At 41.1% G+C, this 14,562-nt stretch overlaps 1 protein-coding gene across 1 annotated transcript; it reads left to right on the plus strand.

The window, feature by feature from the left end:
* Nucleotides 1-9,916: 9,916 nt before the first annotated feature.
* On the plus strand, nucleotides 9,917-14,140 carry LOC120706813 (GDSL esterase/lipase LIP-4-like). The gene is made up of 5 exons (XM_039991543.1): nucleotides 9,917-10,360; nucleotides 12,408-12,593; nucleotides 12,734-12,891; nucleotides 13,126-13,396; nucleotides 13,500-14,140. Exons 1-5 carry the CDS (start codon nucleotides 10,060-10,062, stop codon nucleotides 13,730-13,732), a joined length of 1,149 nt encoding a protein of 382 aa, XP_039847477.1. The 5' UTR covers nucleotides 9,917-10,059; the 3' UTR covers nucleotides 13,733-14,140.
* Nucleotides 14,141-14,562: the final 422 nt, after the last annotated feature.

A 14,562-nucleotide genomic window follows, 5' to 3' on the forward strand; every position in this document is an offset into this window, starting at 1 on the left:
CGATCAAGTGCCTCCGAAAGGAGCTGCGCTTTTGTATTGATCCTGGCAATTTCCTTCCATTCTCTTCTCTTGCTGCAGATTGTGTTGATTCTAGTCTGCACTCAAGGTTCTAGCGAAAGCAAAGCGTTGTTTCCGCAAGGAAAAAAGGATGTTTACCTTTTAACTGTGGCATCGGGAGCAAGACTCGGAATCGGAGCAGCGGACCACTGGCGACGCGGGGTCGCTAGTACATGAAGGCTAGGCTGGAGTATATCTCTCCTTGTATCTCTCTCTATTTGATTTCCCCAAATCGATTTGGTTCCTATTCAAGGGTTTCAGTTGTGACAGGGTACTATTGCAGGTTTTGATTAAGCATTAAGCAGGAGTAATATGGTTTTGATTAGGCAATGATATTATTCTGGAATTAGCCAATTAGTGTATTTTCTCATGTTCTGTTAATAAGCCATTTTTGGTTCTATTGATTAACTTTGTGGAATTCATTTGTAGGTAAGTCATGCAAGTCAACAAGCAAAACATTCATTTTAGGTTAACTTTTTCCATTTGGATTTTCAGCACAGGTTTGAAAGTTTCTAGCAGTACTTAGTTGCATATTTTGATAGGTATTGAATTTCACTTGTTCTACATTTTCTTTTTTCTTCCTTTTGGTTCTGCATTTATTCTATTAGCGTGTATTGTTCACTTTTCTTTTGTATCCTTAAACCACTGATCTGCAATAATATGGTCTGAATTAGGTAATAATATGGCCAGAAATGAGGCAGTAATACATGACTTTTGTGTGTCAAAGAGGTATGTAATTTTAGCAAAAACTCATAAGCATTTTTGTTGGGTTAGTATGTCTTTTTCCAGTCTCATATATGCAGTTTTCCTCCGCATGGTAATATGGCTTCAAAAATATAGATAAATGGACCTTGTTTTGTTGGTAAAAATATATCCTAAATGGTGTTTAGGACATATAAGCGTTTCAAGTTTGTCAAATTATACCTTTTATGTTTTTATGTAGCAACTTTTATGTTCTTGTTATCTAGCAATTTTTTCTACTGATTTTAATTCCTGCTTGGTGTTAAGAGTAGGCTCACGCAAGCCAATGTTGCAACTAATCTATACTTTTTTGAGTTTAATACGTGTCTTTTTAAGTGTTAGAGAGGTTTGCAGTTTTGGCAAAACTCGTAAGTATTTTAATTGAGCTAGTTATGTCTTTTTTCAGTTTCATGTAAGCATTTTAATGTTGGTTCTCAAGAAAACTGTTATTCTACAGATATAATAACATTGATTCCCAGTAAGCAATATTATTGTTTTATCTAGGCATAACAATACATTTCATTAAGCAAAATTAATTCTTTTTAGCAGAGGCAAATTTATGCATCTCACTAGGCAATTTCAGTGACTATTTAATTTACATTACTCCCAGGTCATGTTTAGGATCAGAATCCCCCATCTTATAATTGCTGTCATCCGATTCAGAAAGTGACTTGCATTCTTTTTTGCTTCCCTCCAATGCCCTTCTTTGTCACAAGCAAAGAAAACTTTTCTATCATTGTGTTATTGAACCTGGGAGGTGTGAAGTTCCTGTATGAATCGAGAACCCAATCCATTTTGCACACAAGTTGTAGAACTCCCCTCATCTCTTCCGTAGTGCAAAACGTTTTGCCTAGTGCACAACACTGGAGCTGTTGACCAAATCTCTTCCACGATTGCTCCATCTCCTACATATCCTAGGTGCTTTCAGCTAGATTGTTTACCAATAGTCGCTAAAGTGTTGTCAGCAGAAACTGCATAGTGCAATAGTGTTGATTTGAATCTGATTCATCTAGGAAATCATAATCATATTCTCGTGGAGCTCGATTAAATCCATTTTTATCTTCTATATCCCCTGCACAACCATTCAATAAGTCACATATCTGATTGGAGAGCAGCACCATGAGAGCATTTTTTGCATGCATCAAAAGCAACTAAATGTAGATCATCAAGAAATAATGTACTGTTTAATAGGCAAATCAGTTGTTTTTTGTTCAGATGTTTCCTCTACGTCAACTTTTTCTAGTTTGTTTAGCATCACAATCAATCTAATCAAGCATTTTTTTCTATCTGCATCCAACCAGGCTCTACAACAGTGGATTCAAATCAGGTTCTGCATCAGTGGATTTCTACAACAACATATCTGTCCAGATGCTTACACGCAGTTTAATTTCTGCGACTTAGCATTTTTTTGTAATTCAAGATGTACTATTTTTCCGCACCTCGAATGTATTTTTCCCTGTGGATCTATCTTGTTGCTAGAACCTAGAAATAAATTTGCAGTTGGTGACAACATAAAAAGACTTTTTTTTTTATCTATGTGTCACGCAGCTTATCGTTGTGTTTTCCATTTTTTTTTTGCTTATTTGATGTGGCTGAGGAGGGAGGGAGAAAGGATTTAATGGGGCCTGCAAAGTTGTTGGTGTCAAAAAAAATACGGGAAAAGGAGATGTAGGTGGGATTGCTGAAATAGGAATGTGATATTATAGTATACTTTCCGAAGATGAATCGGCCGTACAGAGGGCTATATTACGGCTAGGTCCTTTTTCTATAACAAACAATTCACTTTGTTTTGACCCTTGAACTTACTAATCAAACCACCTAGTAATGAAAATTCTCTTTTTTATTATTTTTCCTCATACTAATTTTTTAGTCAAAATTCTTCATGGTGATAGTTCGATGTATCCTATATTACAAAGATATTTTAGACTTTCCTTGCAATTATTTTCATCAGTTGGGAGAATTTGCTATAAGTTTAGACCGAAATACAAATATATGAAAAATAAGCACGCTAAGGAAAATGAACCTAACAATGTCATAGTGATTTTAGTTATTATGTGATAACATAAACCGGTTGGACTAACAGTGGTTGTTTGTATACAAGCAGAGCCGTACATAAGATTTCGAGACCTTGGCGCGAAAAATATATTTTAAAAAATAAAATAACCAAAAAATATTTATATAACTTGATAAATTTTATAATACTAAGAACTACTGGACTAAGAAAATAACACTAGAAGGCATGACAAAATAACGGGTCTCTCTGTTTCACGATTCACACAAATAGAACAAAGCTAGATCAAGAATACAGATGAAATTAATGGTAACTAATAAAGGAGAAATAATTGCTTGGGATCGAACCTTTATGCAAACTCGATGACACGGAGTGAGTTAATAGAAACTGCCCAAGCATCCATGATCCATAAGATGACCAAACACACCTTAATTGAGAAATAAGAAATCAGATGAGAGGGCATGAACGCAGGGAAAGAAATCAGAGGGACTCCTGGGCTTGAGATTTGCTGATTCGAAACAAGATTCGTGGTAGGGACTGACTAGCTCTCGCTGAGTTCTCGCAGCTTGCGGCAGGCATAGGATGGCATGATGACAATTCTTGGCGGCGGGATAAAATTTAAGAAAAGAAATTTGACATTTGAAAACAGGTCTATCATTAAATTCACAATACCAAATTTAATCTAAGAAAACTACAAAAATAAGACATCAAAGTTTTGTGAAGAAAAATTTAAGCAACTGTAGAATTCAGCATCACAAAATTTGAATATTGAACCCCACAGTTTTAACTTGCAACTAAATATTTTTGATAAATCATTTGGTTTCCCATATCAAGTTATAAGACTTTTAATCTGATGCTAAGAACTAGAAATTTTAAATAGATATCACGTGAGGTTTCCATTAATTATTTATAGATTTTGCCAACCGAATCCAGTTTTATGGTATACATTTATTATATAAATTCTCCGGGATGCCACTCTCATCCCTCATCAGAGGGATACCGGACAGAATTACAGGTATGAATTTACGTCAAGGGGAAAAAACCTTTGGTTTGAGAAGGGAAGGCGGGTGAAATGAAGGCAAAGGGGATGCAATTTTAATTACAACTGAATACAGGGCAGTTAGTTTTCTTGTTGTGCAACCTGTCCTCTCATATATTTTGAACAATTACTTTTCAATGATAAATGGTGTGGCAGTGGAAAATGGAGATACCTATAATGATTTCAAGATCCCAAATTTTATTAAAAAAGAGCTTCAAGATCTGGCAACAGGAATCCGCCGACACTGCCAAAACAAACTTGATGTTGTCCCGATCGCAGACGGGCATCACACCTTCATTCACTATCAGATCGTGACGGTGCCATGCCATGCTTAATTAGCACTGTCTTATTCCAAAACTGAAGCGTCGCAACGCACGGTATCCTTCCCACCAGCTCACGTGTACGCGTACGACAAAGGTGGGTCCGATCGTCCGTGGCGCCGTGATCAAGGAAAAAAATTTCGAACGGTAAATCCGGTTTACCGGAAAATTTACCTTACCGGTGGTATCCGAGAAACGAATTTCGGTGTGATTTCGCATTTACCGGATTTAAATTTGAAAAATTCAAAATATATATATAAAATAGGATAAAAATCTGATAAAAAACTAGACATTTTTATGAGCATTTTGGACTAATATTTTTTTTGAAATGTAACCTCATATGTTGTGTAAAAAAAAAGAAACTGAGCTTTTAAAGTTGAAGCACTCACCTTATCCATTCGCTCGCCCCGAGCAGCCGGCCATCCTCCCCATTTCTCCTCCTCCAGTCCTCCCACACCCGAGCTGCTCCCTCCTTGTCTCCCGGCGATTTCCGACCGGATCCCACCGGTTTCCGCGCTCGTGGAGGCGGTTTCCGACCGGCAGAAGCGGTTTCCGGGCGGGCGCGGGCGCCGGTGCCGCTGCCGGCCGCTCCCGCCATTTCCCGGGCAGAAATCAGGGTGTTTCGGCCGGATTTCGTCGCCGGTCGCGCGTAGCTTCCGCCTGCTCCGGTTTTTGCTGTTTTCCGGACGTTCCGGCCGGTAAACCTCTGATTCCGACCGGTTTTTTCTCCCTCCCGATTGGATCCGGCTGCTGTGGGTAAGGCTTTTTTTTGTTTGAATTTTTTAATGGTAGCAAGTAGTGTAATATAAGTATTAGTAGAAGTATACAATGTTTTTATGGATTAGAAAACGAGAATGTGCATGTATTTGTTATTCATGTTTTGTTATGTATGTGTATGAGTACAAATGTGAAAATTAATATGCATGTGTATGACAAATTGAGAATGTGCATGTATTTTTGGTATGTGAATATGCATGTGTATGTGTATGAATGTTGCACCGTTGCAGGTAAATGGTTGACCCTGTTTGGGAGCATGGAGAAAAAGGGGAGCGGGTTTCAAGTGCAAGTATTGTGGCACATCAAAGAGCGGTGGAGGGGCAACACGGTTCAAGGACCACTTGGCACATAGAGGTCATGATGTTATTGATTGCCCTTCGGTTCCCCCCGCGGTGAAGAACTTTTTCATTAGCGAGTTGGACAAGATAAAGGAGAAGAAGTATGAAAGACAACAAGATAGGCGTAGGAGAGATGCTGCAGCTCGAAGTACTCAATATGTGTTGACTTGGAAGGTGAGGAAGAAGAAGAAGAGCAGGATGATGAGTTGCAGCAAGCTTTGAGACATTCACGGGAAGAGTATGAGTTTAGGCAAAGGGCTGGTCCAAGGTATGAGAGGGGTGGTGGTTCTGGATCAGGCCAGGCACGGGATCCAGGTGGTGGCTCTAGACAAATTGGGAGGTTGTTTTCTAGGAGTCGGTCACATATCCCCGAGCGGGCAAGGGACTATAACCTTGCTACTGCTTCCGGACCGAGGCAGCAGAGGATTGATACGGGGCCTTGGACGTCTAAGGGGAGGACTGCGAGAGAGTTGCTGGGTAGGGCGTGGTCAAAGGCTTGCCACTCCGTTGGTATTCCTGGACGTAGGGTGGGTGAGCCAGTAAATGTTGATGATTGGGCCAGAGAGAATATTGGTGACACCCACCTAGGGAAAAGAAAGACCAAAATTCCTCCAAGTCGGTCTAAACGAAATAAACAAAGAAAGGGTGACGTTGAGGAGGAAAGCATTGGCACTGACGATAGCACACCAGAGCCTAGTGATGATGGACATGGTGGTAGTGGTGGTGGTGATGATGACGACGACGACGACGACGACGACGACGATGACGACGATGATGATGGCAATGAGGGTGGTGATGACAATGACGATGATGATGGGGATGATCGTGGTGGTGCTGTTACTGGTGCTATGAGATTTACGGGAGAGACTGCCTTCACCCATGCCACACAAGATCAAGATCATGGAGCACCCAGCTCTCAACGTCGCACAAGAAGCAATACTCGTCCATTAGGCCCGTACGACGGTGAGGATGATGGTAGCTCTACCTCTGTCAGTTCCACCTACAGCTACCCGTCGGCACCCTCCTTTCTATGGCCACCACAACCACATCCGATGGCTGTCCCTCCGCGTCCTCTATATGGATATCCCCATATGTACTATCAAGGATACCTCCTATATGGAAATCCTCACATGTACTATCAGGAATATCCCCCAGAGCAAGATCCCTCCGAATGAGTACCTAAGTATGTAGGTAACACATCTTATTTTCTCACTTGCATTCATTTCTTTTATATCTTCTCATCCATTTTATTTATTCCTTTTTATAGGATTCGACGTTACAATGTGAGTCATCAACAATTTCCGGTCGGTCGTAAGGTTTTCCTATGGGAAAACACCAAAATAAAAATTTTAGAGTATATTTTGTGTTAACTATTTGAGACTTGTATTATTTGAACCTATATTTTATTTGAACCTATAAATTGTGTTAACAAGTTGCACCTATATTTTATTGCATTTGGATTGTGGTTTGTATTGATAATTTGATATACATATGTTTTACGTCAATTCTATTAATATTTGCTTTGTAAGAAAATCATTATGCATATTGAACTATTATATATAACAATTAGATATAATTCTCTGAAAATATTATACTTCTCTTAACACAATTTGTTATTTTCTATCGTGGTCAACATTTTTCGGTACTTACTCAGAGAATACCACTGAAATTACAATGAAAACCGGTCGAAAAATACGAAATTCGGTGGTTTCAAATTTGAATTGGTTTACCGAACGGTAAATCCGATAAACCGGCGGTTTTCAGTGTTTTACCGTTACCGGTAACGTCCGGTAAATGGTTTACCGCCGTTAAGTTTTTCCTTGGCCGTGATGCACGCAGTGTTGCAGGGAAGGGACGGGAGACGCAGGATCACGTGCACTGCTGGTCAGGAGACAGGAGCAGGACTATTCCCGTGGGCAACCGAGAGAGATGTTTGCTCGCTTGCTGGGCGAATCTGCTCGCCTCCCGAAGGGTAATCCCCTTCTCCGAGGAGAGGAGTTTGGTTAGTTTGTCCTCGCTTCAACTTTCAGGCTTATAGAAACCACACTTGTCCAGAAGAGTTTCACATGAAAAATTCAACTCAAGACAAGATCCCCACACCATTATTAAAGGGGCTTATAGAAACCACACTTGTCAATGCTTTCAAACGCATGCACACAAGTAAACAAATGGATGTGTAGAAGAGTTCTTTTAATGTTAATTGGATTTTCGAAACACCACCCATCAAGAGAAAAACAAATGGCTATCATGTAATATTCCATTTGTTTCTCTTTTTTCATAAGGAAACTTTATAAAGTTTGGCCAACAATTATGTTAGCCAAACCATTTCTAGTGTACAAACGCTGTGCAGTAAACTCGTGTTTCACATACCTTCCTAAGATGATATCGACTTGGTACCAACTTACTGCACCAAATTATATTTTTGAACAACTTTTCAAATTCCAGTACATATAAATGAAAAGGGAAATATAGAGACTAAATTTCCCTAAATCTTAGGTAACTGGTATCATAGAAATCTCAAAGTGACATAGTAAATTTGACTGAGGATTTAGAGTTTGGAGATATGGGACTTGAAGATATGGTTTAGATGTGGATCATCCAAGGCACATTAGCATGGCGTACTCCTCCTGTTTGATCGGAGTTTGAAACAGACTTGAATATATGGTTTAGTTTACCCATTCTAGAATATAAGATATTCTCGGCTTTGTAGAAGAGATTAAGGATAGAAGAAGATGCATTTGTCACCCATTGAATCTTGCGTAATAGGGGTGGTAATGGGCCATGGCCATAGTGGCCTTTTCACAGTCCAACATGACTTTTAATATTTTTAGCTCAAAATTATATAAGATTAGAGACTGTCTCTTTCAAAGTCCGGCTCTTAGATTTTCTAAGAAAAATGCTATCCTATGACTGGTCGCGCTGGCGCGCTAGCGCGCGCCCCCTCGCAAGCCCGGCCTTGGCCTTCCTATGCGTCGCGGCCCAACGTCCCACGCACCGGACCAGCCCACATTTTTTGCCCATGTGCCTGTGTGCGTAGCTGCATGTTCACGCCATCACCCAGTTAACTGGCAGGTTGAGGAAATGAACTTTATTTTGGTACGAAGCTTTAATAAAAAATATTTTATCTCATTCATATTAGCTCCGTTTTGAAAATCGATTATACCATTATGTTCTACACGACGAGACGAATAAAACAAGACCTCACTTACATATGTTTTGATAATATTTTGCACTAGTAGTAACTTATGTATAAATTTAAGTTTGATATTATTGAATAAGTTGTCATGAAACGGAAGGGTTAATACACACAAGTTGTCATACGAATAAGATATAAATTGTGTGACAACTTATGTATATTATGAATTTTATTTGTGACAACTTATGTATATTATAAATTTTATCTGTGACAATTTATATATATTATAAAAATTATTTGTGACAACTTATGTTCATTATAAATTTTGCTTTTTTTGGCAACTTTGTTATTAAACTTATAAATATTTTTTGTGGCAACTTTTATCTTATATGTGTGACAACTTATATTTTATATGTGTGGCAACTTCTTCAATAATATCATACTCAAATTTTCACATAAGTTGCTACTAGGTGAAAATGTTTTTAAAATATATGCAATTGGGATATAGTTTTGTCCGCCTAGAACAATGGTGCTATCGGTATTCAAAATGGAGATCATACGGACGAGATAAAATATTTTCTATAAACAAGTTGTATGTTGAAAAGCCCCCTACTACATGCTGTATATGGGTGGGTAGGATAGAGAGACCTGTATAGCTGAAAGAGACATGTGGAGGCGAGCCGTGTAAGATGCTAAAACCGAGAAAAAAGAGGGGTCGCGCGATCGCCATCTGCGCGCGATATCCCAGTCCTAAGCCAAAATCTAGGGTCCTTTACCACCCTAGGCGTAAGCAATAGTGGTTATTTCCTCCATTCTCCAATAGATATGCCACTTCACTTATGACAAGCAAATTAGCTTATTTTCGAACTAATTCGCTTGCATGACCTACTCTTCTACATTTAAGACTGAAAAAAATATATATTACATTACTGAAAGATAAATATGATCTTGAAGTATAGCTGCTTGGCTCCTCGAGATTAATGGGCATCCTTAGCTTGACGCAATCATCAATTGCAAACAGGCACGCCCTTAATTCTTCAAAAAATAAAAAAACAGGCCCGCCTTTACGTGGAGTAAGCAAAGCCATAAGCGCCGGGTGTGTTTAGTTGGTGAAAAATTTGAGTTTTGATATTGTAAATATTTTGTTGTTATTTAACAAATAATATTTAATTATAGACTAATTAGATTTAAAAGATTCATCTCGTGTTAATTAGTTAGACTGTGTAATTAATTGTTTTTTAATTATATTTAATATTTTGTTTAAAGATTCAATATAACAGATACTATAGGGAATTTTTTAAGAACTAAACAGGGCCAAGCAGACGACAACGGCACTCACGCAGTCACGCGGCACGCCGCCATGATTGCAGTGCGCGTCACTCTGATCCTGCAGCCGTGTCGTAAATGGCCAAATGGGGTAGCTCCATCCGTCCCCTACCCTCTTCTTCCCCACTACGTACACCGCATATATACATACGGCCCCATTCCCACAGAATCCGCCAGTGCTCTGCCAGACAGCGACCACCGCCACCTCTATCTCCTCCCGCGCCGCAGCACCCCTCCTCACGTGCCGCGCGGACAGACAGGGGTCAAGCCGAGCCGAGCCCGCGCCCCGCGCCCACGCGACGCCGCGGTCACCAATGTCGTCGGGCGGCAGCGCGGTGCGGCGGCGCCGGGCCTTACTTCCGGCGTCCGTAGCAGCGCTGCTGGTGGCTCTGGAGCTGATGGTGCTCGCGGTGCCGGCGGCGGCGGCGGCGGGCTCTGGGTTCAGGTGCCGCCCGGGCTCCCGGCCGGTGCTCTTCAACTTCGGCGACTCCAACTCGGACACCGGCGGCATGGCGGCGGCCCGGGGGTGGCATCTCACGCGCCCGGAGGGCCGCGCCTTCTTCCCGCGCCCCACCGGCCGCTTCTGCGACGGCCGCCTCACCGTCGACTTCCTCTGTGAGTCCCCACTCCCACTCCGCCTCCACCCATGCGTTCCTATCCTATCCAATCCCCAAAACCTGCTTTCTGAAGAGCGAGCGTTCAGTTCTTTTTTTTTCCAAACCAGTCTTTACCTCCGATTGAATACGTGTCTGCATTTTTGTGACACCATTCCTGTGACTGAAAAGTGAGAACAAGCTAGTACCGATTACCGAACGGCATCTCCACCAACAGTAGGAGTATCTTTGTAGCAGCTCTTGCACTCTCCGGAAGCTACAGAGTGAGTCACCGACAGATGACAGTCATTGGCATGGCAGCCGGCCAGCAGATGCGGTGGGGATCCTTTGTGTCCACTGTCCACAGTATCAGGTGTCAATGCTCAACTTAATCATGTGTGCTGCCCACCAGAGTGCGCTCACTCGGCCACTAAGCAATACGGCTAATTAGGATGATCTTGACCTGTCTTGTGAAGCACGCTGGAGCAGTCTTTCCTTAGCTGGTCCCTGTCCCTCCAGTATCTAGCTTCATTTAGGCCATGTTTGGTTTAGGTGTGTAAAAGTTTTGATGAGAGAGAAATGATACTTTGACCATTAATTAGGGGTATTAAATAAAGTCTAATTATAAAATTACCTCCACAACTATGGTACTGTAGCAGTTGCTCTAGCTAATGAGGCATTTGACCGCACGATTAGAAGATGATTGAGTGCGGTTACTGTAGCATCACTGTAGCCAATTATGATGAAACTTGGCTCATTAGATTCGTCTCGAAAAGTTACATCCATTTCTAAAAAGGTTTTGCAAATAAACTTCGTTTAGTACTTCATGCATGCATTCGTCTTTTTGTGAAAAAATTTTGATGCATTCATCCAAACATGGCCTCTCCGGTCCTTGTGATTTGTGAACTTTTATAGTTCCAGCTTACAGCAGACTGCCCCAGCTGTTGCTTACTTGACATGGGAGAGGGAGGAGAAACCTGTCTCTCCAGTCTCCCCCCTCTCAATATTTCCAGTTACTCCCGTATTAATAATGTTGGTTGTTGCTGGGCGCGTGAGCAGAGTCCATCATGCCCAAACTTTGCAAGGATGGGCAGAAATGAGGCCGGTGGTACTAATGCATCAGCTCTTTTTTCTTCGAACGAAATGTAGTATCAACTTTTTTGCTGTGAGCATTCAATACCCGTGTGCTTTCCTTTTGAATGGGGCAGCCTGGACCAGGATCCATGGACTGGTGGCATTCATTCACTGACGGCCTCACTGCAGCTGCTGCACATGGCCACATGCCCTCAGCTGCACTCGTTGTAGCACCCTTGATTCCTTGAACTCTTTTGAAGAAAAGGAGTATAAAAGAAGTCTGATTTTGATATCTGAATTGGATACATACACTTATGATTGTTTTGTTACTAATTTCATACCATTATGATGTATATATTACTGTTTGCACCTTATAGCGGATGGCTTAACTTGCTCATATAAGAAAATGGTGAAATCAATTTCATGTCTAACCTGATTTCTCTAAACAAATGGGGGCAACTATTTCAAGAAACTTCCTTTTTTAAGAGAAACTTGATACTATGGCTTTCATTAATCGGCAAGCCTTTCCAATTTATCCTGCGCCAGCCGGCAGCTGCATCTTTTAATATGCACATGCTCGTCTTCTGTACTGATTGAAGTTCATCAGGGACTTCAGAATAATCCCAAATAAATTACCATGTCGTTCCATATCCTATCTTGTAACCACTTTTGGAATATAGAGGTACACCAACAATGCTGAAGTTTTTGAATGAAGCATACGATTGAGTTATAACTGTCGGCTAAATACAAGGCTTGTGACTGTGTGAGTAAAAGAAACATTGGCAGTCATATCGTATTGCACAACACCATCAGATAAATACATGATTTTTGGGTACTATGTGGTGTGCCAAACTGCATTCTCCCTTCGTTTAGCTCTGTTCTTCAATCTTGTAATTTGATCAGCAATGTGTCTCTTCCATGTACATGAGAAACACTAATCAATGCTTGGAATACATCTCCTTGCTAACATTGAGTTTGGTCCGAATTTCATCCAGGTGAAAGCTTGAACATCAGCTATTTGAGCCCATTTTTGAAGGCATTGGGTTCTAATTATAGCAGCGGTGCAAATTTCGCCAGTGCTGGTGCAGCAACACAACCACGAGATGTTCCGTTTGCGTTGCACATACAGGTCCAGGAATTCTTATACTTCAGAGATAGATCCCTGGAACTCATTGATCAAGGTCTGTTGAACTCTGATCAACCCCTCTCACTTGAATCAATTAGTACAAATGGAGGGAAGATGAGAACCACATACACTGAGTGAGAGCTCCAGTGAACAGTTATCTGTAAATTTATTGTCTTCTACATTTGTTAAATACAGGTCTTAGTGGTCCAATTGATGCACAAGGGTTCCAGAATGCTTTATATATGATAGACATAGGGCAGAATGATGTAAACGCTCTTCTGTCCAACTTGCCCTATGATCAAGTTATTGCCAAATTCCCGCCAATACTTGCTGAGATTAAGGATGCTGTGCAGGTAAAGTATTCCTTTATCATTTTTCTGTATATATGATTTTGACTATTACCTTCTTATTGGACGCTGCAATCAGTAATCCTCATTACACATGTTCTTCTGAAGCATGAACATGCTACATGATGATTTCATCAGTAATTTTTTATACCTGTTTAGCTTGCAAGTTCATGTTAAAGCACAGTAGCAGTGTAACACACTACCCATCTCTTCATTCCTTTTGTATTTGTCAAAACTCAGACTCTGTATAACAATGGGAGTCAAAACTTTTGGATACACGGGACTGGTGCTCTCGGTTGCCTGCCTCAGAAGCTTGCTATACCGAGGAAAAACGACAGTGATCTTGATCAGTATGGCTGTCTCAAGACCTACAACAGAGCTGCAGTTGCATTCAACACAGCGCTGGACAGCCTATGCGATCAGCTTAGTGCGCAGATGAAAGACGCGACAATAGTGTACACCGATCTATTCCCCATCAAGTATGATCTGGTTGCCAACCACACTAAATATGGTGAGCGAACAAAATATGTTTACTTTCCAATGGTATTCTCACACAGAATCAGACAAATCTGAAAGCCTTGGTCTCTCGCTCAATTAACATTTCTGCTCTTCAGGCTTCGACAAGCCGCTGATGACATGCTGTGGGTACGGAGGGCCTCCTTACAACTACGATTTCAACAAGGGCTGCCAGTCTAAGGATGTGACGGCCTGCGACGACGGCTCTAAGTTCGTCAGCTGGGATGGGGTGCACCTCACGGAAGCTGCCAATGCCGTCGTGGCCAAAGCCATACTGAGCTCTCAGTACTCCAAACCCAGCCTCAAATTTGATCAGTTCTGCAGGGTCTGATACTTGCACATACCTGATACTGTACCTTCTAGTTTAGGCAAATTGCTTGAAGATAGCTGGCAAGTCTATAAAGTGCGGAGATGGTTGAAACAAATTGATTACCTGGTTTATTTATAAGGGAGAGTGAAATCAGTGCAAATATTGATCTGTTTGTCCCACCACAAAATGCCACCTGAAATGAGTTGCCTGTTTGATGAATGTGAAGGTGAACTGTCGACTAGAAGGCGTGTCTTGTTTGATTGAGAAATTGCAGCAGAGGTTGAAATATTGTTGGGCCGAATGCCCCTTTGAAACTTTGATGAACATTTATACGATATGAGTTCATACTTAGGTCACCTTTTGTCCAGGGGTTGTAACCATAATTCTGGATGACGCTCTAGGAGGGTTGAAATCAAAGCAGTTTCACCCTGTGTGTGTCTCTCTCTCTGTGTGTGGGGGGCTTTGTTTAGTTGGTGAAAAGTTGTTGGTTTTGGTACTGTAGCATATTTTGTTGTTACTTGACAAATAATGCTCAATCATAGAATAATTAGTCTTAAAAGATTCATCTCGTGCTAATCAGTTAGACTGTGTAATTAGTTATTTTTTTAATAGCATTTAATGTTCCATGCATGTGTCCGAACACTCATGTGACGGATACTGTAGAAATTTTTTTGTGGGAACTAAACAGGGCCCTGTTTAATCTGTTCTTCTGTTGTGTGTGTCAAAGAATTCGCCTTGTTCGTAGTTGACAAGTATTTTCAGGTCCATGTTTAATCTGTTCTTCTGTGGTATGTTAGCGTACGATCTGTTATGGGCCCTAGGGGAGGATTGGACGCCAGAAGAAGTGCAGG

This window comes from Panicum virgatum, chromosome 5K, assembly GCF_016808335.1.
Source record: "Panicum virgatum strain AP13 chromosome 5K, P.virgatum_v5, whole genome shotgun sequence".
NCBI lineage: Eukaryota > Viridiplantae > Streptophyta > Magnoliopsida > Poales > Poaceae > Panicum > Panicum virgatum.

Bases quoted from the DNA above. Each gene is read 5' to 3' on its own strand.
- LOC120706813 (XM_039991543.1), top strand. From the start codon at position 10,060: ATGTCGTCGGGCGGCAGCGCGGTGCGGCGGCGCCGGGCCTTACTTCCG. The intron at 10,361-12,407 runs GTGAGTCCCCAC...AATTTCATCCAG, and splicing joins CCTCACCGTCGACTTCCTCT to GTGAAAGCTTGAACATCAGC. The intron at 12,892-13,125 runs GTAAAGTATTCC...GTCAAAACTCAG, and splicing joins AGATTAAGGATGCTGTGCAG to ACTCTGTATAACAATGGGAG.